Source organism: Grampus griseus, assembly GCF_964374135.1.
Source record: "Grampus griseus genome assembly, chromosome: 20".
NCBI classification, from domain to species: domain Eukaryota; kingdom Metazoa; phylum Chordata; class Mammalia; order Artiodactyla; family Delphinidae; genus Grampus; species Grampus griseus.
The window spans coordinates 47,659,919-47,683,329 of NC_139014.1; the positions used below are offsets into that span (position 1 = coordinate 47,659,919).

The 23,411-nt window shown below is 42.0% G+C and overlaps 2 protein-coding genes across 4 annotated transcripts; one reads left to right on the top strand and one right to left on the bottom strand.

Moving 5' to 3' along the window:
• Nucleotides 1–1,680: 1,680 nt before the first annotated feature.
• DERL2 (derlin 2) lies at nucleotides 1,681–15,894 on the bottom strand (the record flags this gene model as incomplete). Of its 3 annotated transcripts, none has more annotated exons than XM_082679795.1 (7): nucleotides 15,781–15,894; nucleotides 14,847–14,912; nucleotides 12,428–12,501; nucleotides 10,980–11,073; nucleotides 9,850–10,045; nucleotides 9,493–9,583; nucleotides 1,681–4,871 (listed from the first exon to the last, which is right to left on the bottom strand). In XM_082679795.1, the coding sequence occupies exons 1-7, from the start codon at nucleotides 15,871–15,873 to the stop codon at nucleotides 4,766–4,768; spliced, it is 720 nt and encodes a 239-aa protein (XP_082535921.1). In that variant the 5' UTR covers nucleotides 15,874–15,894. The 3 variants fall into 3 exon arrangements, with proteins under 3 accessions (XP_082535921.1, XP_082535922.1, XP_082535923.1); XM_082679796.1 differs by having other exon boundaries at nucleotides 14,847–14,909; nucleotides 15,781–15,892; XM_082679797.1 differs by lacking the exons at nucleotides 1,681–4,871; nucleotides 9,850–10,045; nucleotides 10,980–11,073; nucleotides 12,428–12,501 and having other exon boundaries at nucleotides 9,518–9,583.
• Nucleotides 15,895–16,108: 214 nt separating this feature from the next.
• Nucleotides 16,109–22,113, top strand: MIS12 (MIS12 kinetochore complex component). The gene is made up of 2 exons (XM_082678325.1): nucleotides 16,109–16,376; nucleotides 20,061–22,113. The coding sequence occupies exon 2, from the start codon at nucleotides 20,101–20,103 to the stop codon at nucleotides 20,719–20,721; it is 621 nt and encodes a 206-aa protein (XP_082534451.1). The 5' UTR covers nucleotides 16,109–16,376; nucleotides 20,061–20,100; the 3' UTR covers nucleotides 20,722–22,113.
• Nucleotides 22,114–23,411: the final 1,298 nt, after the last annotated feature.

Consider the following 23,411-nt stretch of genomic DNA (forward strand, 5'->3'; position numbering starts at 1 on the left):
GGATATTAGTTCCTTCTTCCCCTCCTAAATTCAAAGCTCTTAGAGAATTTGCTAATTCGCCACAGAAAGACCAGCAAGCAGCTGTTTGCTCTGCATACAGGAAAAGTGATTTCCAGAGAATTCATCATAAGCTTCAACCCATGTGAAAGACATCAGGCATCTTCTGTAGTTCATTTCCATGAGACTTGCCCTATTCATGAACCTATTAAAAATCCTCCTTCCCCTTTCCTCCAGGTCAGAGGTAATTTTTCTCCAGTTGCTGGTAGTATAGAGACCAGGGTTTACTGAAAATGTGCATGTTGAACTAATAGCAGATACGTATTTAAGAATAACTGACAAAATTTTACTTCCTTCTAAGTATTAATTTAGAAAGTCAACCCAAAATTAAATGGAAACAACTGTTTTAGTCTTTTCAGGCTGCTATGATACCACAGACTGAGTGGCTTATCAACAACAGAAAGTTATTGCTTACAGTTCTGGAGGTGCCAGCATGGTTACTTTCTGGCGAGGGCCCTCTTCCTGGTTCATAGCTGCTGCCTTCTTGCTGCGTCCTCACGTGATGGAAGGGGTTAGGAATCTCTCTGGAGCTATTTTATAAGGATTAATCCCATTCATGAGGCTTCCACTTCATGACTTAAGCACTTCCCAAAGGCGTCACTTCCTAAATACCATCACATCAGGCATTGGGATTTCAGCATGAATTTTAGGGGGACACAGACATTCAGACCATAGCAATATGTTAGCTCTCAAATTACGGATTCTGAGTATGTAAAAGACAGACCTCAGTCCTTCTTCCCCGTGTGCTTTCCAGAGTAACCTATTGGAGGGGACATAGGCTCCAAATGATTACAAGAGTACCAGGTAGGTAATATAAATGAGTGAAAGAATCTCTTGATAGAGCAAGTGCCGTCTCTAGAAACAGCCACTAGTTATCTCTCGGCAGCAGGTGCCACGCAGGCCTGGTATTGCCAGATCTTCCGGTTTTTTGCTTTTTCAAGAAGAGCCCCAAATGAAGATTTTCATGTGAAATCTGTCAATTTAAAACACTGGCTCAAAAAACAAAAACCCCCACAAAAACCATGGTGCAGGCAAAAGTAACCACATGCATAGGTAATTCATTCATAATCTCTAGCCTAATGACCCAACGATTCCGCAGCTTCAAAGCTAAGTGGAACAAACAGTTGAAAAATAAAATCCTGTATTGGCATTAAGCAGTGTTACACATTGCCCCCTCCCCCCAATCCCTCATATTAGTAGTCTGAAATCTGCTGTCCCCTCTTGTGGTTAAGTGGCTTTCATATGCAGATGGTCATAAGCTAATAGCTATTCAAGAAATATCTGGGCTCTTCTTCTAAAAGGTGAATTGTCAGACACATCTCATTCTTAACTGCTCTGCAAGGGCCCATGGGTTTAGCTATCTGTTCTTACCATGACCATACCAGCTGGTGGTCATCGTTGTTGGCTGGCTGGTCGGACCACCAAACCCCTGCCGTTGATCATGTTGTTTTGCTCCATCCCACTTTGAGACAGTCATAAGCTTCAGCAACTAGGTACAAGCTTGCATGCACATACATTAATCCCTCTATAATTAAAAATACCAGATAATAGTTTGCTGATCAATAAACAAAGTATTTATTCAGCACCCATGTGCCAAGCACTATGCTAGGCACTGTGGTGGATACAAAAATTTAAGACATGGTTCCTGCTCTTAAGGAGCTTTTACATTCTCATGAAGGAGACAAGACTCATTTACATGTACCAGCTAAGAACAATACAGTAATTTGATGTAAGAGTATGTTGTACAGACTCAAAGTGTCATAGGGATTCAAAGAACACAGGCAATGAAATAGGCCCTAGAGTCAAGGTATCTTGAGGAGCCAGGAATGGGGCAAGGCCTTGAAGAACTGAAGAGAATTAAGTTGAGGTCCCTGTTAGGTAGAAGTGGGAGTAACGTTCAGAGGAAGACAGAACGTATGCATTTGATATGGGGGCTTACTAAGAAGTTACTGTGCATTTCTGAGCAGAGAAGTGACTTGATTATACAAAGTTCAACAAATTTAATGCAAACGTGTAAAATATATAAGTAGCTTAGGGGACAGCCTACAGAACACTGAAAACAACGGCAGTATCATGACTCGCAACACAGAGTTACCTGTCAAAGGAAAACACAGCCACAATATAAAATGCAGGCTGTGAAGGACAGATGGCAATTCTAGGAAGCCCTTTACCCAACAAGCCAATAGCGCCAATATTTCCTAATTTCATAGGCCCCACAGACAGAGTGAGGGTTTCGTTACCAAGAATCCAGGACTTGGGTGGTCTCTGCTTAGAGACTACACAAGAGGTATGAAAGATACTAGGACATACAACAGTGACACAGAGAAAGAACAAGTGGAAGAGAGAAACAAAGAGAAATCCATAGTGGAAAAAAACAGCAAAATGTATGAAGTGTTATCTCCTATGGAGATGCAATTTGCATGTCCTTTTTTTTTTTTAATGAACATATACTGTATTTCTACAACAAAAAATCTATGCCTTAGGTGTGCTTTTCAGCATTACTGGTGGAATTCAGGAATCTTTTAAATTCTATGTATGTCAGGAAAATTGGTCACAAGATTCCATGTATCAAATCTCGCTTTTCAGTTGACTTGCATTAAGAAAAAGAAGTGTGTTCTGGAAGAACCAAGATTGAGAGGTAAACTGGGGAAGAAGTGAGGACTTTTCCTTACGTCCAGGTGAGCCAAAGTATCCGGATGTACAACACCGGGCCAGGGATGGTGGTAGTGGGACTGGCCACTCAAATTAAGAGGTCAGTGCTTGGAATGCCAACTGCATAGGACACAATGTAGTAGCACAGCATGGCATCCTGCCACTAGGAATTTTCATCTCATAAAATCGGAGAGACCAAAATCCCATAACTGACTGCGTTTAGGCCATAAACTCAAAATGTTTCCTGTCTTACCCAGTCATCAGTATGTTTAGACATTCCCTACTTAAATGAACACTCAGTGGACAGATTTTAGAATTAAAATTTCACCACAGATATTAGTTAACCTTAGTTAACCACAGTTAACTAAGGGAGAACAAATTTAACTAGAGAAACCTATTTCTAGCCCCAAAACAATGAAAAACAAAACAAAACCAACCTTCTAATTAAAAGCTTTCTTGAACAAAGACAAAATTTAAGAATCCCATAAGGACTCTACATTCTAAGATTGGCATTTAAAGATTTTTTTAAAGCCACTCAGGAAAAAAAGCAGTCCCATTAACCCACGTTCCATAAAATTGCAACAATCAAGGTTACTAACTAGCAGCATGTAAAGTACTTATATTAAATTCCATTACTTATGTATATTCCATTTAAAGATATTAAAATACTTTTCACTTCGCAAATGATCTGCAAATTTCCATTTAAGACGTTTATTATGTTTAATCTAAACCTCATATTCATCCTTCTGAGGGACATCTCACACTCTAGAAAGCAACCACTTAGCCAAGCTGGAAATATCTGGGAAATGTTCCCTGGCCTACATGCCATTTATTAGAATGATTTGAATTAATCTCTTTCCTGGGGGTATTCATTCTATTTCTCCCGGTTCTCTGAATTACTTAGGCAGTGTGATAGTCAACCTGCTGAGCCCCCAGGAAGTGAACATCTTGGCTAAGTACTTATTGAACCACTGGCTTTAAGTGCCAACTTCTGTGGACCTGTCTGGTTTCTACCTGGTTGGGAAGGTAAACCAGGTACTTGTCTCTGAAAGCTTCTTGGCTTTTCATGAAGCAAATGATAAATGTTCACCAGCCAAAGACCCAGGAGAAATGTATCCCTGCCTAACTGGTACCCGCTCATCTCAAGTTAGAGTCAACATTCTAACCTGTCTCCCAGGTGTAAAGAAGATCTTTCTGTTGTTTTCTAAAAATGTGGCCACGACCTGCCTTTCCCTGGATATTTCCGAGCAGAGAAATGCAGAGTAAATAAACGAGACGGTACGTTAGCTTCGCGCCTACCTGACTCTCTACAACAGAGCTCCTGCTGCTACTTGATCCACCCTACCCTTTTTCTCCACCACGCTGTCTGACAACTTGAAGTTTTGTAAAACCCAAACGGAGAACAAACTATCTGGACAACAGAAACAAATCTTCCCACTGGAGCTGGCATTCTGGGTTAGTAAGTTGTGTACACAGCCATGGTGTCTCAGCCATGTATTTCCAATCTTGAAATGAAATCCAGTCGAAAGCCGTGAAGACACAGGAAGAGCGGGCACGTAAACTGCTCTGAGTGCAGACCTATGCAGGAGAGCTAGAAGACATGGTGATAATTTAAAAGATCACACACAAAAGCTTTAATTCAGTGAGAGAGAGAGAGCGAGATGGAATTCAGTTTTATTTTGTCCTCTCTGAAACTTCCATTTACACCATGGCCTCGTCTATCAAAGAGGAGGAGGAAGAGGAAGAACTCTGCCCGTCACCACAGAACTCAAGTACTCAGGTACTTGCTCCTTAGAGGCAGCAGGGTATTTGTTTCTCCAGTTGCTTGGCTCCAAGAGATTACACTTTCAGTACCAGTGTAGTGAGGAACCACTGGCAAACTGCTGGAAATGTCTTCTGGATTAATCAGTGTGTCATTTCATAAAGTGCTTCTGGAGTCAAAATCTTGTCAAGCTGTCAAAAGTGTCCATACTTTTGCAACACAAAGGATAAAAGAATCCCAATGGGTATGTCATTGAGTCCTTCCCAGCTGGGTCTCGTTATTGGCACTGCCACTTTAGCCACCGAGGCGCTGGCCCTCACCCCAGGCAAAGCCTCCTGGCCGCTCTTCAGGTAGTGGATTGTAATTTGGATCTTCATCTGGTGTATCAAAAATAGCCTTCCTAAAAGACAGCCAACGGATATAATTTAGTCCCAGAGTCATCTTAGGTCCTTGATACTACTCCAAGATCAAAAAGATCCCATGGGGTTTCCACCAATGGACAAGCAGTACGTCTGCCTACCAGTGAAACAGTTACCATATTTTGAAGGGATTCATAATTATTTCGCATTTACATTAACTTTTACCTCCTTTACTAATTTTTACTACAAAAGCAGTACATGTAATTGTAGCGAAAACAGGAAATATATACGAGCAAAACATCCTAAATCACCAGAGGTATTGACACTTTCAATATTCCTCCAGAACTTTTATATATGTAATTTTACAAAAGTTAGACACTACTTCTGTTTTGTAACCTTTCCCTAAATCTATCATGAATGTCTCCCCACAACCAAGGTATCACCCAATATCCACTGATAGATGAATAGGCAAACAAAATGGTATATACATACAATGGAATATTATTCAGTCTTAAAAAGAAAGGAAATTCTGACACATGCTACAACATGGATGAACCTTTAAGACACTGTGCTAAGTGAAATCAGCCAGTCAGAAAAGGACAAGTACTGTACGTTTCCAATTATATGAGATACCTAGAGTTGTCAAATTCATGGAGATAGAAAGTAGAATGGTGGTTGTCAAGGACTCGGGGGAAAGAAGGAATGGGGAGTTAATGTTTAATGGACACAGAGTTTCACTTTTGTAATATGAAGAGTTCTATAGATGGAAGGTGTTGATAGAAGCACAACGTGAATGTACTTAATGCGACTGAACAGTACACTCAAAATGTATAAGATGACAAATTTTATGTATACTTTATTGTAATTAAACTTTAAAAAAAACCTAACAAGTTATTCCAAGAAAAATCACACGGAGCATAAGAAGGGATAGCAAATGTCCAAAAGACTTTTAAAAGACTACTATATAGTCATTCAAAATTTCCTTAAAGAATTAATCATTAAAGAAGCATCCTCTATTTGCATTCATGTTTTTAATTGTACTTGCCCACAGCTGATGAAATTAGATTATCTGAAAACTCCTGTTTTATACTGGGGTCAGAAAAAGCGTCTATATTTCAATATGAGCTCCTTTAATTCTTACAAATTAACAATAAACAGGCACTAAAAGAAAAATAAAGAGCTGAACAAGCAATTCAAAAAGGAAATCCAAATGGTTAAAAAACATGAAAATGTTTGCTCTCACAAGAATTAAAGGAAAGCATGTTAAAAACTGAGCCCCCCACCATCTACTTCCCAAACATTAGGTAGGGCAGAACAAAGCAGGTGTCCATGCGGGGAGGATGGGGGTGGGGAGGGGTGGAGCCATGGTGGCCCAGAGCAGGATGGGGGTTAGGGGAGCAGCCTTGCATAGGGAGTCAAGAGCCCAACTGGGGCATGCACACATGGAGCTGGCCTGCTGCAGGGTGTCAAGAGCCTGAGTAGGGTAAGGAGGGCACCCCCATAAGAGGGCAGCCTGACATAGGGAGTCTGAGGCAGAGCAGGGTGAGCAAGGCATCCATATGGAACAGGGGGACACAGTGACGAGAGACTGGCTACATATGGGGGTATTAATTAAATAAGTAAAAACATTAATGATAACAGGAATTGGGTTTCTCACTGTCAGTGAGAATGGGGAAATATGGAAAGGGGTGGATTGTCATAAAATAGAATACTACTCAGCAAAAAAGGGAACAAATTACTGTTACAAGAAAAACAATGTGAGTTTCAAAAACATTATGTTGAATGAAAGAGCCCTTATACAAAGGAGTACATACATACTATATGATTCCACTCATGAAGCTGTAGAACATGCAAAACTAATCTGTGGAGCGACAAAATCAGCATAGTGATTGTTTCTTGGGGGAAGGGGGCAGGGTTGACAGGAAAGGGGCTTGAGAGAACTTTCTGGGTAATGGTAATTTTCTCTTGATAGGAATTTGGGTTACATAGGTATGTGCGTTTATGAAAACCCGTTAGTCGAAACCCTTGCGATGTGTGTATTTTGTTGTATATAAACAAAGAACTCTAGTTAGGGACTTCCCTGGTGGCACAGTGGTTAAGACTCCGCACTCCCAAAGCAAGCAGCCCGGGTTTGATCCTTGGTCAGGGAACTAGATCCCACATGCGTGCTGCAACTAAGAGTTCGCATGCCACAACTAAGGAGCCCGCCTGCTGCAACTAAGACCTGGTGCAACCAAATAAATAAATAAATTTAAAAAAAGAATTCTAGTTAGTGATAGAGATTCTAAAATATTTAGAGAATTAAGTATACTGGAATGGAAAGATGGATGGAGAGGTAGATAGATGTACAAAAAGCAAGAATAGTAAACTGTTAATTGTAGAATCTATGTGGTAGGTAAATGTGACTGTATAATTTTTTCCACTTTTCTGTAAGTTTGGAAATTTTCATAATAAAATATTGGAGGAAAAATATAGAAAGGAAAAAAAAATGAATGAATCACGTGGAGTTGTACCAGAACTGCGAGTATCCGCATAAACCCATGTTTAAAAAACACACAGATCTGAAAACATACATGTATATACACTCATATGCATATGTATATAATTCCCTTGCTCTGTTCACTGAGAGGACTTGGGAGTAGTAATACTCCAAAAGCAATAAGCACATCTGCCGCCCAGACCTTGGTCTCTAAATACCATTCTCTACTAAAAAGGAACTAGGCCTCCTTAAAGAAATAGCTGATTCTACAACTGGGTCAAGAAGAGCACAAGATGAGCCTGGGATATCTTGCTAGGCCAGAAAGTAATAAATTGGTTTTAAAAAAAAAAAAAAAAGATGGGAGCACATTGAATAGTACTTCAAAGCCAGTTTAAGGAGGCTCCCCTTGGCCAAATCTGGGACAATATAAGCATCAAAATAAACAACAATAAGGGATTATAATTCATGAATAAAACATGAAACCATGGATTCTTGCAGATATAAATGAATTGAAATTCGATATGAAAAAGGATGTTTACGTAGTCTCAAAGTACCTCCCCACAAAACACTTAATTACAAAGGGGAAAAAAAGTAACTTTGGCAATGGAAAAGCCCTGCAGATACCTTAATCAAGTAATCAAAGTGATTACTACCACTTTGGCAAATTCAACCAATTGAAATCCTGTGCCAATAGGCTGCAATCAGAAGAACGCAGTATCACTTCTCTGATATTCCTGCCACAGATGCAAAACCTGAACCTAAATGTGAGGGAACATCAGACAAACCCAAATTGAGAGACATTCTACAAAATGGGGTTATAATCTTCAAAAACATCAATGTCACGAAAGACAAGGTAAAGCTGAGGAGCTGCTCCACACTGAAAGGGACTAAAGAGACATGGTAACGAAGCGAAACACCTGAATCTGAACTGCATTCTTCTGCTATATTCTGAGGACAACTGCCAAAAGTGGAATTGGGTCTGAGAATTAATGTTTATTTCCAGATTTTGACTATGTAAAAGACTGTCCTTGTTTACAGAAAGTGCACATTAAAGGGGGTCATGGGGCTCTCCCACATTTGATGAAGATGTGGGGAAATGGACACATACGTTGCTGGTGGAAATGTAAACCTGAATATCCATTCTGCGTGGCGGTTTGGCAAGAAACTGAACAGCTATTCTACTTGTAGGAATTTATCCTTTGAAAATAATCATGGATGTGCGCAAAGGATGTGCTGCTACACATGCTATATGGATGTGTAGCTACAGGAATGTTCACCACTCCAATCATGGAAGGAAGAGCAAGAAGGATGTCAGTGTCCATTGCTAAGAGACTCGTAAATCGTGCTCCATTCATATCGGGGGTATCATGCAGCTGTTACAATTCTGTCGGACATTTATGATGGAAAAATGATTATGATATATTACATTAGAAAGAAGCTTATGAAACAGCATTTTTTAAAGAGTACACAGACAGTAAAAGGCTCATGAATACACATTAAAAAGTTAACAGTGGTAGCCACTGTTATATCTAAATGGTGGGATTATGGAAGACTTTACTTTCTTGATTTTGCTTATTCTACAGTCAACATTTAATAATAAAAACTCACATTTTATTCCTCAAGTGAACCCTTTTTAATGCAGTACATCCCAAGGACACAAAATTCTGGCATAGAAGGAGGTCCTATAAATCAAAGCTCTACCCTCAGGAAACTGACATGTGAAAAAGCAGAAGGGACTTGCTTAAAATCACATGGCTGGTTGGCAGAACAAACAGCCTGTATCTGGTTTCCAGCCCAAAGCTATTTCCACTCTACTTCACTGCTTATCTCTATCACCTGTTTGGAAGACCAGACATTCCACCTTTAGAAACCTCCCTCTAGTCAGTTTTGCCCATTTCGCTACTTCACCTCTCTAAACTCAGACAGCATCCTTCATGAAACCAACAGGCTCCTCCCTGGGACAGGAGGTGCTGGTGGTCAGCTGGGACAGCAATTACCACATCACCCTCAGGACACCTTGAGCCTCCTGCCACAACTCTGGCATGGTCTGTTCCTACCCAATCCAACTGCTCCTCAACGGCAGCCCGATTGCTCAATCTCCAAATATTTACTGGCCTGAACGATGTGTGCTGGGGGCCCCGGTTTACCTGCAAGGAACATGTAACCTGGTGTTAAATACTCACAGAATAGATGGTGTTTTCAAAATTCTTATTCCACCAGGTTGATTGGGAAATACATCTTCCAAGAAAAAATATATGTGTCCAACTGCAATACCTAGAGTCAACCAGAAATAAAGGATGAGGGAGAGGATTAGAAATTTGATGGCAGGAGGCTCTACCAACAAAAATTTCTTCTCTTTAGGAAGAAATGTCAATATACTTATTAACATCTTGAAAACTAATATTGTAGTCTTTGAGCATATAACTATCAGATAATCCTGTAAGAGCTGTATATGAAGGCCAGGCAGGATTAACATGAAAAATAGTGACAAAATAAGTTTGCAAGTAAAATAATAGAAAAAGTAGTGCTAAGAATCTTACCCAAGAGGTCCACAATGATTGAGTTCCCCAACAACAAGGAAAAGCCCATGAGCACCCAGGGTAGAAAGGGGGCCTGGAAATTGAGAAGGCCGAAGAAGTTCATGCGGACATACGGGTTCCTTCGGCTCCACACGTAGACAAGCATTATTGTAAAGGCCTGGCCCAAGAAAACTAAGCTCACAAACAAACCGAAAAGCTAGCGGTTGGCATTAAGGAAAACAGCAACATTAAGTATAATAGGGAAGACTGGGCAAGGGAACTAAGGATTGTGTTCTAACATACATTTGAATTAGGAAAGGCGAGCAGTAGTTACATCTTTAGGAAAAAAAAAAAAAGCCTGAAAATAATTACCCAGAGCCATCAGGCAAAAACCTGCTTAGGCGACATCATCTGAAGTGTTGCTAATTCAAATTAATATTCTGCTTTCATGAAGTTCTTGCCTCTTTGGAGTATGTGTTAATTCCTTGGTCAGTGATCACCATGAGGACCTTTACAAACGTGAATCAAGCCAGCTGGAGCAAAACCATCTTGTCAGACAGGGCTACATTCAAGTCTGGTACTCAGTTGACAATTCTTTTTTCAAAAAAGTAATTTATTTAACTAATAAGAAACTACTGTATAGCACAGGGAACTCTACTCAATGCTCTGTGGTGACCTAAAAAATGGGAAGGAAATCCAAAAAAGAGGGGCTATATGCATACGTATAGCTGATTCACTTTGCTGTACAGCAGAAACTAACACAACATTGTAAAGCAACTATACTCCAATAAAAATTTTAAAAAAAGTTTTGATGTTGACCAAATAAACGTCTTACCAACTTAGCTTAAAAGTAAAGTACACCCACCAACAAGAATACATCTAAGATACTTAATAGTAACCCACCTGGGTTAACAGTTCCTCTGACTTGCTCACAGTAGAAAAGCATCCTGTCCAACCTCTAGGCTTAGAAAAGCTGCCACATAAAGTACGCTGTAAAATAAATAGGAGCCTGAAGCTAATATGTGGGGGGTCTACTTTTATCTGTTCATTCCGAGTATCTAGTGAATTTTGGGAGACAGATGAAAAGCTTTAGGAAGAGAGAGGGAGTTCTTTAGTATTTTCCTGTATTTGTTCTATTTGTCGAAGGATACAGTCATTAAGAATCCACCAAAAAGGAACATAAATACAAAGTCTGCTGTCCGACCTCGGAAAGAGCCTTCTTCTAGCATTCGACAGTAACGATATCTTAAGTTCCAAGTTAAGAAAATGTTAAGCACACAAATATGAAGAAAGTAAATTTCTTTTTTTTTAAATTTTTTTTTGCGGTACACGGGCCTCTCACTGTTGTGGCCTCTCCCATTGCGGAGCACAGGCTCCGGACGCGCAGGCTCAGCGGCCATGGCTCACGGGCCCAGCCGCTCCGCGGCATGTGGGATCCTCCTGGACCGGGGCACGAACCCGTGTCCCCTGCATCGGCAGGCGGACTCTCAACCACTGTGCCACCAGGGAAGCCCAAGAAAGTAAAATTTAATGTACCACTTAAGTACACTTGGACTCCACTTTATGTGTAAGAAGTCAGCCTTTGTTCCTGTAAGAATATTTATGAGTGGTAGTATGGTTGCGTCTCTTTTACCAGGCATTTTAGGCAAGGTGAAGAGAAGACCGGCTCCATGTTTTACAAAAACTGTTCCTGACTGGGGAACTAGGCCAGACACCACATAAACATGCTTCCCGTCACCGACTACACCTTTTCAAATTTGTCCTGTCTTTCCCGTGTTCAGCCACAGCATAATCTACACCATCCTTGCTTTTTCACAACCTAATTTGGAGGAAATCCCCATCAAGAAGCTTCATGTAAAAATCTGCTTTTTCAGGCCAGGGAGTTAAGCATTGCTATACCTCAGTCAATAAGGAGGCATTACAATGAAAAAATTTAATTATTAGAAACTTACCAGAATGATACACCATACAGAAGACACAGGAATCCATCCTAGGGCAGGAATCCTGTCACCCCTAAAAGGCCCTTTGTCTACTGCAGATGAGCTGAGCTGTAACTCCCCTCTTAATCCAGAGGGTCGGGGTGCAGGAGAAATGCCCTGCTCAATGGCCCCAATTACCATCTGATCAGAGCACAACTCTTCCTCTCTTTCAACAAACTGGAACATGGCGAGCCCAGGAGACACGGCACTGTCTTTCCAACCAGTGGAACTAGCAACCAAGATCCAAGGAGATCTCAAGTTCTCCATCCCCCATGAACCCACTCCCAGGTTGTGTTTTATCACTTGGGGCCCGCCAGTGTTATTTTGTAAGTACGCCTCAATTAAATCACTTCTGCTCTCCTTTGGTCAGATCTGTAAGTGGCTTATGGGCAGAAATGTAAACATTTTACGGTTAAATACCTCCCATTTGAATAAACAGTGACCTATAAACACCCTCAAAACATTACTAACTGACCAACTATTCTGTGTATCACTGAGCCAGTAGCCAGAAGTTACAGCTAAGATGGTAACAAAAATAACAGGATTAATAGTTTCAAACAATATTGTATTTCCTAAGTAAACCTAAAGTTTTTATGCTAACCCCACTTAGTAAAGGATACAGAAAAATCATGTTAAATAAAAAATTGAATCCAACTGGCCCAAAAAATAAGAAATTGGTGATTAGCCTCCATATCTGTTAAAAGAAAAACATCAAGAGAAAGATAGATTAAGTAAAATATACCAGAAAACATTTTTATATTAAGATGAAGGAGATATCCTATGACTACAAGGGTTGGAAGGCCATGAATAGGTGATACTGTCTGAACTCAAAAGTGAGGCACACAATCTGACACTGAATTTTTGTGCTGCTTCAGTGAAAGATGTCACTTGCCCCAGGAATTTCTAAGGATAGTAGGACAGAAAACTTGAAATTGTGATTCTTTTTTTTTTTAAAACCCATACTATATGGTCAGGCAAATTATGGGAAAAGTTTGATGGAAAGACTAGGTTAATTTGCAGAATAGTGCTTTCATATATGTAGTATCACAATCTAATGAATAGTCTCAAGATATGAAAGGAAAATTGCTGGATCTAATATCAATTGCTAAGAAATGTTTCTATATCAGTTGTCAGAAACATCCAGAGTGAAGAGTAACTCTAAAGCAAATACTCAAGTTCTAGTCTGAACAAAGAGCCAACTCCCTGTAAGTAAAGACCTAATACTTTAACAATTAGAGTCTAATTGGTAGATACACAGACGCTCATTTTCAAACCCTGATATACTCCTACCCACCCAAACCATCCACACCTGCAATAAAAACAACTACTCACAATGACAGAACACTTAACATTTAAAGTGTTTTAAAATATTCTGTTCTCTCATGTGATCTTAATTATCCTGTGAGATGAGCAGGTTGGCACTACCATCCCCATTTCACATATGAGGAAAGTAAGAGACCTGGATGATTTTAAAATGGCCTGCCCAAGGACACACAGTTTGTATAGGGAGACTGAACTCAAACGGAGAAATCCTAATTCCAACTGCAGATACTGGTGTCAAGAGTTTAACCTCAGGGGATTCCTTGGTGGTCCAGTGGTTAAGACTCCATGCTTCTACTGTAGAGGATGCGGGTTTGATTCCCTAGTTGGGGAACTAAGATCCCGCATGCCACATGGCTGGCCAAAAAACCCCCCCCAAAAAACAAAAAAACAAGAGTTTAACCCCAGGCAAAATCAAATCTCGTTTGTTTGGATGGAGCTATAGCTCCCAGCAAAGGCCATGTGAGTAGAGGAGGAAGAATGCAGTTATAAGGGCCCACAGGTCTGCTTTATGCATCATTTAATTCTTAAGAATTGGTAACTTTTTTTTTTTTTTTTGCGGTACATGGGCCTCTCACTGTTGTGGCCTCTCCCGTTGCGGAGCACAGGCTCCGGACGCGCAGGCTCAGCGGCCATGGCTCACGGGCCCAGCCGCTCCGCGGCATGTGGGATCTTCCTGGACCGGGGCACGAACCCGTGTCCCCTGCATCGGCAGGCGGACTCTCAACCACTGCGCCACCAGGGAAGCCCCAAGAATTTGTAACTATTAAAGTTGAAACACTTCAGGATTGTTTACTACATACTAACTGCATCCAGGATTTTAGAGTCCTCAACCTAGTGAGGAGACAAGCATATAAATAAGTGCAAGTATGAGATGAGAGATATAAAAAAAGTATTTACAGATACCCTAAGGACACAAGGGAGGATGAATCTGAGAAGGCTACACAAAAGCTGCATCTTGAAAGACAAGCTGGAGTTCAGTGGGTATACAGTGAAAGAAACACATTTGGGACAGAGGCAACAGCAGGTGTAGAAACAGAATTACTGGTTTTGGGGTCTCTCTCTTACTCCAACTATAGCCTATATGATCATTCTAGAACAGGAAAACACATCTCTCTTTTAGCACTCAAATTACTGGAAAGGACCATCTCTCACTGTAATCTAATACACTGCCATGTTGTCTTCGATGTCAGTCTTCTGGAGTTCTGTTAGGATGATGTGATCCCTGGAAGATGGATCAGAACACTAACTGAACTGAGTTTCTGAACAGGACCATAGCAGTAACACCAAGGTGGCAGGTGTGGTACATGGTGGTGAGTGCACAAAATAAGGGCATCCTGTGAGACTCTCCCTGGACAGCCAGCTGATCAGTCTCCTCTCAATCTGTAACATTAACTTTGAACCAGTGATTCCTAAATACAGGAACTGGACACATCAAATCAAAACCATGCAGGGAACTTTAAAAATAAAATACAGATTCTTAATTCCTACACTTGGCGATTCTGATTTGGTACATGATGAGGAGCTTGAGAGTCTCTTAAAAGTTCCAGACTGCAAGAATCACTGCTTTGTACCCCGCCCCCCCACCTCCATAAGCCTTATAATCAAGTATTCCCACTGAATTCTTTGAGACAGTATATGACAGGATTAGCTACTAAAATGTAAGAAAAACAAGTTTAAAAACTGAAGCATTAATGGCGGTTGTGATGGACCACTTACTTGAAAGTGTTTAAAGATTAATTCGGGATTGAAGTACAACTGAAAAGGTGTGATCAATTCCAACTGCTGAAATAGAAAAAGAATTTCTTCAAGCAAGTCAATCAAGAAACAAAATATCATCATTTACAACAAAAGATTAATAGGGCCAGCAATTTCCCACTCTCAGTCACTTAGACTGAATCATTTAAGGTTTTCTTCTTAGGCTGGAGGAAAAGGATGGTAAAGAACTATGTAGAATTGATACAATTCTTTGTATTCCCCAATACCTAACACAAAGTAAAAGTCTGTTTGATGTTTCAATAGTTAAGGGTAATGTGAAGGTATGGAAGGCAGGTGGTGATATCTTCGATACAGGGCAAGTAAGAGCAGCTGCTACGAATCTGTCCAACACATGGGCACCACCTTAAACAACTGTGTGAAGCAACAGAATTCACTCAAAAGAACCAAGACTCAATACCCTGCCACCGTGAGGGCTGGGTGCTTCCAGCCAACCTCTATTACAGACTCTCTGTATTTCAAGACTTTTCCGCTCGACAACTTCCAGCTTTCTATCCTCAATATCTACGTTTCTCCAGTAAGCGGACCCTCCTTCCACTAGTCACCACATTATCATCTGGCCACCGCAGGAGTTCTCAGACACGTTTCCTGGGTGGGCGGCTCCCACCCAAGCCCTGACTTGGTACAGATCCTGCCTTTATTTCTCAAAAACTGACCCTCAGTCCTGATCCCCCAGCCCTCTTGGAGCAGCACTCCCTTCTAGGGTCACCGGGTAAGCACTCACGGGGCCACTCCGAACCCCAAAGTGAACCCTGTACGCCTCCACCCACCCTTGAGACCAACCCCTCTGAGCTTCCCGGAGGCCCAAACCCCAGTTTCCCGAGGACCCGGTTATATCCAGCACGGATAATGAGAAGCTGGCGCTGCAGCTGCTCACCACAGCGGCGGTGGTGAGGACGCAGGCGGTGGTGTAGGCGCGGCTGACCGGTGGGATCTGCAGGTACTCCAACCGGAGGCTCTGGTACGCCATTTTCCCCGCCGCCGCCGGCCCCCCCCCACTTCCCCTTCCGCCAGTCTGTCCCAGAGGCGGGGCGGGATCAGGGCGGGATCAGGGCGGGGCCCTCCCCTTTACGCTGCTGCCCAATCAGCGCTGCTCAGTTGGTCAGCCACCAATCGCTAGAGCCCGAATGAAAGAACACCCGCCAATCACGAGTTGTGTCTCCGCGGCGGCCCAGCCTCGCTTCTCCACCCACCTACGTCGCGGGAAAGAGGGTGAGTACCGCTTCCTTCCGCCAATCCCCGCAAGCCACAGCTAGCTTTCCCGCTCGCCCTCTTTCCGTCAGCAATATAGGTTGCCCCCGGACAGCCAGCCAATCAGGAGCGCGGTAGCATCTTGCCCTCGCTCTAAGGCAGCTAGCGGTCGGAATTCGAGGGAGTTAGCGGTGCTGCCTATCTGTGGCAGCCGGCGGTGGTTTAAAGAAGGTGGCGGGAAGCCAATGTTTGGTCGAATTCGTCACTCTCATGGTCGCTTGGGTAAGTGCCACGGGGCTGCATTTTCTCTGAAGAGGAGCGAGAAGGGGTGGCACTGGCTGAGGCCTCATCGCCGGGCGCTGGAGCGGCCCGATGGAGCAAAGTCTCCGGTGGGCCGCGAACCTCCACTCTTAAGGTTCCGGCATGCAGCGGGGGCGCGGGGCCTGCCGGGAGCCAGTGCTCAGGCCGGAAGTGGTTCCTACTCCGCGGTTTCTGGAGTTCCCGGTGCTCTACTCGCTGAGGTGTCCTGGGCACCTCCCGCGTTTCACCTGTAAATATCTATTGAAACCGTACTCATCCTGCCCTCAGGAAATCTAAGGCTTGCGGAGAAGATAGGCCCGTGATAATAATATCCTAAAGTAGGAGTTGGCCAGTGCCCGAAGAGAGGTCCTGATGGGAATTCAGAGGAGGGGGTGGGTCCGCAGGGAAGTGTATTTAAACTGACCCTTGGAAGATATTTGGCCAGGCATCTTCTCTTGAGGGAAAGACATCACAGGGAAAGGCCATAGCTTGGTTTGGTTGGAACAAAGAGTAGTCAGATCATGGCAGGCAAAGTTAAGAATATTATACTTTATTCGGTGGGTTATAAGGAAGCACTAAAGGTTGTTGGAACAGAGAGTGGCCTCGTCTGGTAGTATATAAGGAAGGAATTAAGTAAAAGGCTGGAGAGAGTGGTTTTTAAAAAGGATATGAATGGGTAATTTACAGAAGGAGAAACCTTAAGAGTTAATACGTTTCAGGTGGTGCTCAACTTTACTGGCAGTTGGAGAAACGCACATTAAAATACTTTTACCTGCACCCCAAACATCACCCTCACAGCCTATTGATAAAACAGTGCTGAGTGTTTTGCCTACCCTGGTAAGCAAAACACCTTGACAGAGCTTTGGCAATGTCTTGTAGGGATGACAGGCAAGATTGGAGTTTTTTGAGAATCGCAAATTTGGTTTAAGGTGGATTTTTCAATTTGGAGGCTTGATTAGGATTGGGTAGAGCTCATGAAAAGCAGTCCAGCATTGGGAGAAACAGCTGAGGCAAGGGTTTCAGAGAATCTTGCTGTACAGGTTGTTGGTGCTTAGCATTTCAGAGTTGATCAGTCTTTCCGGGGGCTCATGATGAATAGTCAAGCCGTTTGGACAATGAAAATATTACTCAAGTCTCCTAGAATAGTAGAGTCATGCTAATGTAAACAGTAAGCTGTTTGGGGAGGCAAGGAGACTGTCGATAGTTGCAGTCCTCTGTGTTCAGCCTGTGTGGGGGTTAGATGGTTTTGGTTTTCAAAAAGCAACACTGTAAAACAATTTTACAAGATTGGCAAAAATAAGAATTTTGAGTAATATCAAGTGAAGGTAAAGACATGAGAAAGAAATTCTCATATACTGCAAATGGGAGGGTAAACCAGCCTAGCTGTACTCCCACCCCTAGTGTTCTGGAGAACATTTTAGTGGTATTTAGTGAAATTATGTATGGGTAAACTCTGTGGCCCAGCAACTATGGACAGTGGACACATGAAGTACGGTATACGCATATGGTAAAATTAATGGAATACTTCGGTTAGAACCAATGAAGTGGGGCTTCCCTGGAGGCGCAGTGGTTAAGAATCCACTTGCCAATGCAAGGGACACAGGTTCAATCCCTGGTGCAGGAAGATCCCACATGCCGCAGAGCAGCTAAGCCCGTGCGCCACAACTACTGAGCCTGCGCTCTAGAGCCTGTGAGCCACAACTACTGAAGCCCACGCACCTAGAGCCCGAGCTCCACAACAAGAGAAGCCATTTCAGTGAGAAACCCGTGCACGTCAACGAAGAGTAGGCCCTGCTTGCTGCAACTAGAGAAAGCCGCGCACGCAGCAATGAAGACCCAGTGCAACCAAAAATAAAAAAAGAACCAATGAAGTAAAATAACAATGAAGTGTAATAACATGAAGTGATTGCAAACATAATGTAAAGCAAACCACACATAAAGAAAACTGTATTTTTCAAGACTATACAGTTGACCCTTGAACAACGTGGGGATTAGGGGTGCCAATCCACCCAGCAGTCAAAAATCCTTGTGTAATTTAGAGTTGGCTCTCCATATATGCAGTTCTACATTCACAGTTTCAAGCAACTGTGGGTTATGTAGTACTTTAGTATTTACTACTGAAAAATATCCACGTATAACTGGACCTGGGCAGTTCAAACCCATGTTGTTCAAAGGTCAACTGTATGTCTAAAACCTGTTAAAGATGAATTAAAATTAAAGATGAACTGAAAAGGCATACATTAAAACACTGGAGTAGGTTCCTATGGGCGATGAAAGAAAATAAATAAGAGAGGACCTAGCATGGACCAAATATAGAGTGCTATGAAATAGGAAGTATTATCACTTCAATTATGCATATGTGAGGTCCTTAAAAAGGAGGACAGGGTGGTTAGTAAAGGTCAGATGATGAAGGTCCTTGTAAGCCATGAGAAAGAGTTTGAAATTGATCCTGAAGGCATAGGGTAGTGTTGAAATTAAAATCCTGTTAATCCACAGAATCCTCTCCACAAGATATAGAAGAGAAAGCAGTTTTATTACTGAATAAGCATATCTGGATTACAATGCATTATAGGTAATCTGTGAATGAGATGACAAAGACAGAAAGAAATTCTACCCTATTTTATACAGCTAAACCATTACAACCATTCTATTTTTAGCCATTACATAAATTCTCAAGATTAACAGCATCTTGTCCCATAGAAAGATTTGACTGCACCACTTGCTGCAAATTATTTCATAAGGTTCATCCTAAATTCACCTGGTAATTGAGGTAGCCATTTTTTTTAGCTAATTACTTTGCAGGAATAATGAAACTATCAATACTTTTATTTCTATGACAAGTATATGGTTACAGCTCAGAAAAAGGTCCCTAGGTTAAACACCCACATTGACAGGGAGATAGGAGTGCTATTTTCCTAGATGTTTACATTTGAAAGGAATGTCTCCCAGACCCTTGAGAAAACATCAGGCTTGCTCAGCTTCTAATGGGATATTTTTCAGATGGCAAGGTTGGAAGGACAGGGGAGTTGAGGACCTTGGCAAGGGAGCCGTTGAAGTGATGGATCATGGAGCTTAAAATGGAGAGAGGAAGAAGTGAGGTGGGAGAGACTGAGCGCTAGAAAAAGAAGATCAGAGGGCTGAAAGTCTTGACGATTAAGGTATAATATGAATATGCGAATGAGCGTTGGAAGACCAGCATATGAGGTTGTGGTCAAAAAGTAGGAGCAGCTAGGGAAAGAAGTTACAAATATCAATCGCCATGTGGCTAAAAGAGTGGAGATGAAGATCATCGAAACTCAAGGAACTGAGTCTCTAGGGCATTGGTAAGATCATCCATGTAAACTTGAAAGTTGTCTGGGATGATAGGATTCCGAAGGCTGATCCATAGGCCAGAAGCCTCAGTAACTGAGAGGTGAGGGAAATGGACAATGAGGAGGAAGAGGGAGGTTACAGGCTGATGGAAAGAGCCTCAGCGAGGCGGCGTTTGTATCCTGCTGCGGATGAGTGAGGCTGGAAGTAGCATCAGGTATCAAGGAACATAAACTTCATATTTTTTTGTCTGCTTTGTTTTGTTTTTGTTTGCTTTGCTATCTGTAATGTCATTTGTTACTTTCATCAGATGATTTTTTTGAACACAAATGAAATTTTTTCTTATTACATTTGCAGATTTTTCACATTCAAAATAAACAAAGCAAAATAAGCCAAGATGTCTGTTGATCCGATGACCTATGAGGCCCAGTTCTTTGGCTTCACACCGCAAACTTGCATGCTTAGGATCTACATTGCATTTCAAGACTACCTATTTGAAGTGATGCAGGCTGTTGAACAGGTTATTCTGAAGAAGCTGGATGGCATCCCAGACTGTGCGATTAGCCCAGTCCAGATTCGTAAGTGCACGGAGAAGTTTCTTTGCTTCATGAAAGGACGTTTTGATAACCTTTTTGGCAAAATGGAGCAGCTGTTTTTACAGTTGATCTTGCGTATTCCCCCAAACGTCTTGCTTCCGGAAGATAAACCTCAGGAGACGCATCCTTACAGTGAGGAAGAATTCCAGCTTCTCCAAAAAGAAATTGAACAGTTACAGGAGAAGTATAAGACTGAATTATGCACTAAGCAGGCCCTTCTTGCAGAATTAGAAGAGCAAAAAATTGTTCAGGCCAAACTCAAACAGACATTGTCTTTGTTTGATGAGCTTGAAAATGTTGGCAGAGACCACGGGACTAGTGATTTTAGGGAGAGCTTGCTGTTCCTGGTTCAGAACTCCAGAAAACTACACAATATTAGAGACAATGTGGAAAAGGAAGGCAAAAGACTGAAAATATCTTAATGTCTAAATAATAAAAGGGGTTTGTCAGAAGGTGGAATGATAAGGGGTTTATATCAATGACCATTCTGATCCTAGTGAACTGCGTACTTTGGGGGCGTCTTCTTTGTTCACTCTTTCCTGTATTCCACGGCCTCCTCATTTTTGGTCCACTCTCCTGAAGCATCTATGCACTACCTTGAACTAATCTTTGAAGCATCTGTGCTTAGCAGCCTCTAATGGGTGGCAAGGGATTCTTGGTTCAATAACGACTCATTTGGGGGCATGACTGAAGAAGTAAAGCTTTCCCTGGCCATTTAAAGATATTTGTAAAAGTTGTACCTGGGTCATCAGTCCTCTGTAACCTTGATCCTTTTGCCTTACTCTTTGGATGAGACCAAATGAGAAAAAGGTTAAGTGGACATCTTTTTTTTATTATTATTATTGTTATTTTTTTGTGTGGTACGTGGGCCTCTCACAGCTGTGGCCTCTCCCGTTGCGGAGCACAGGCTCCGGACGCGCAGGCTCAGCGGCCATGGCTCGTGGGCCCAGCCGCTCCGCGGCATGTGGGATCTTCCCGGACCGGGGCACGAACCTGTGTCCCCTGCATCGGCAGGCGGACTCTCAACCACTGCGCCACCAGGGAAGCCCGGACATCTTCTTTATTAACCAGCCACTGCACTGTGGGACAGCCAACACAGACTGCTTGTTCTTGCCCAGTAACTTTTCTCACACGGGGACTTTAATAACTCGTTGAAGGAAGCAAGTAGCAGAAAAAACAGCTATGACCTTTAGAAAGAAGAAAGAAGTTATTTTGTTTCTAAAATAAATCCTTTCCATGACCAAGGCCTTGGTGAGGTTAAAGAGTTTACTGTCATGGAGCCCAGCAATGGAAGACATTGGACAAAAAGGAAGCAGATTTCACTGACATAGAAAAGGAAGCCTGGAACATATCCAATAGCAAAATTTATATTAACTGACTATTAGGTATTTATACCTTTTTTTTTCATGCTTCAGTTAGTTTTGGAATCTGCCTTGTACCTAATATTTAATTATTTATTCACACTCATAAGCATCAAATATTTAGTACTCTCAGTGATAAATTTTAGCCGTGTCTTGTGCTTAAATTCAATGGAATCTAATATTTCCTTTTGTAACTAATCCATGTAAAATGTTAGATCACCCAAGGAAAGGGGAGAGATAGCAATAGTTGCTCTTAAGGTATTACTTGCCTTCCATGTCTTCCTAAAGAACAGGATTTGGAGTTTCTCCTTTACATAGAAGTGTAACTTAGGGTGTTAATATTTGCAATTAAATATTCATCAGTTTAGGAAGCCTGTGTTTACCTGGAATATGTTTATTATCAAAGAGTCCTTTTTTCCAATCCTGTACATTAAATATATATGTTTTAAAGCATTGATTTGTGATTTTCTGCTGTATATAATGTCATGGTATGCGTCCTTCAGTATGACTTTTTACCCAAATGATCATTTATTTTTATTTTTTATTTTTGCATTTGGAGCTTATTTAAAATCTCCTAGTGTAGTGGGTTGAATGGTGATCCCCCAAAAGGTATGTCCATGTCCTGATTCCTAGAATCTGTGATTGTGCCTTATTTGGAAAAATGGTTTTGCAGGTAAAATTATGTTAAGGATCTGGAGATAAGGAAGTCATCCTGATTTATCTGGCTGGGCCCTAAATCCAATGACAGGTGACTTTATAGAGGGAGATTTGAGAGAGACAAGGAGGAGGCCTTGTGACCACAGAGGGAGATTGGAGTGATGCAGCCACAAGTCAAGGAATGCCAAGAGCCACCGTAAGCTGGAAGAGGCAAAGAACAGGTTCTTCCCTAGAGCCTCCAGAGGGAGTGTGGCCCTGCTGACCCCCTTCTTTTAAATTTCTGGCTTCCAAAACTGTGAGAGAATACATTGCTGCTGTTTTAAGTCACTAAGTTTGTTACAGTAGCTGCAGGAAACTAACATACCTAGTGAAATTAGAAATTAAGGTATTCATAAGGATGTAGGCTGCTTATTTATTTTTTAAAATTTATTTATTTAATTTATTTATTTTTGGCTGCATTGGGTCTTCATTGCTGCACGCCGGCTTTCTCTAGTTGCGGCGAGCGGGGGCTACTCTTTGTTGCGGCGCGCGGGATTCTCATTGCGGTGGCTTCTCTTGTTGCGGAGCACAGGCTCTAGGCGCGTGGGCTTCAGTAGTTGTGGCACGCGGGCTCAGTAGTTGTGGCGCACGGGCTTCGTTGCTCTGCGGCATGTGGGATCCTCCCAGAGCAGGGCTCGAACTCGTGTCCCCTGCATTGGCAGGCGGATTCTTAACCACTGCGCCACCAGGGAAGCCCCCTAGGCTGCTTATTAAGGAAACAACAGCTGAGATCTGCTTGGCCTCATTACGTATGCAATAATATGGTTTGTTTGGATACGGTTAAAATATGAACCTGACTTGGATAGAAGGGTGAAATCCACAGTATTTAGAACTCGAGTCCATTACGTGTTGAGTAAGTGCTTAATACTTGTTGGATATTAATACTGTGACTATTTGTCATAGTAGTGTCTCTGCAGGAATAAATTAATATACTTGGCCCCATTGTCCTCTAATAATTAAATTCCTCCCTCAAAACTTCAGAAATAAATCAGGATAACAAATACTTGGTTACCCACTCTGCTTCATTGCCTCATCTCCCATCCAGCATCAGTCTT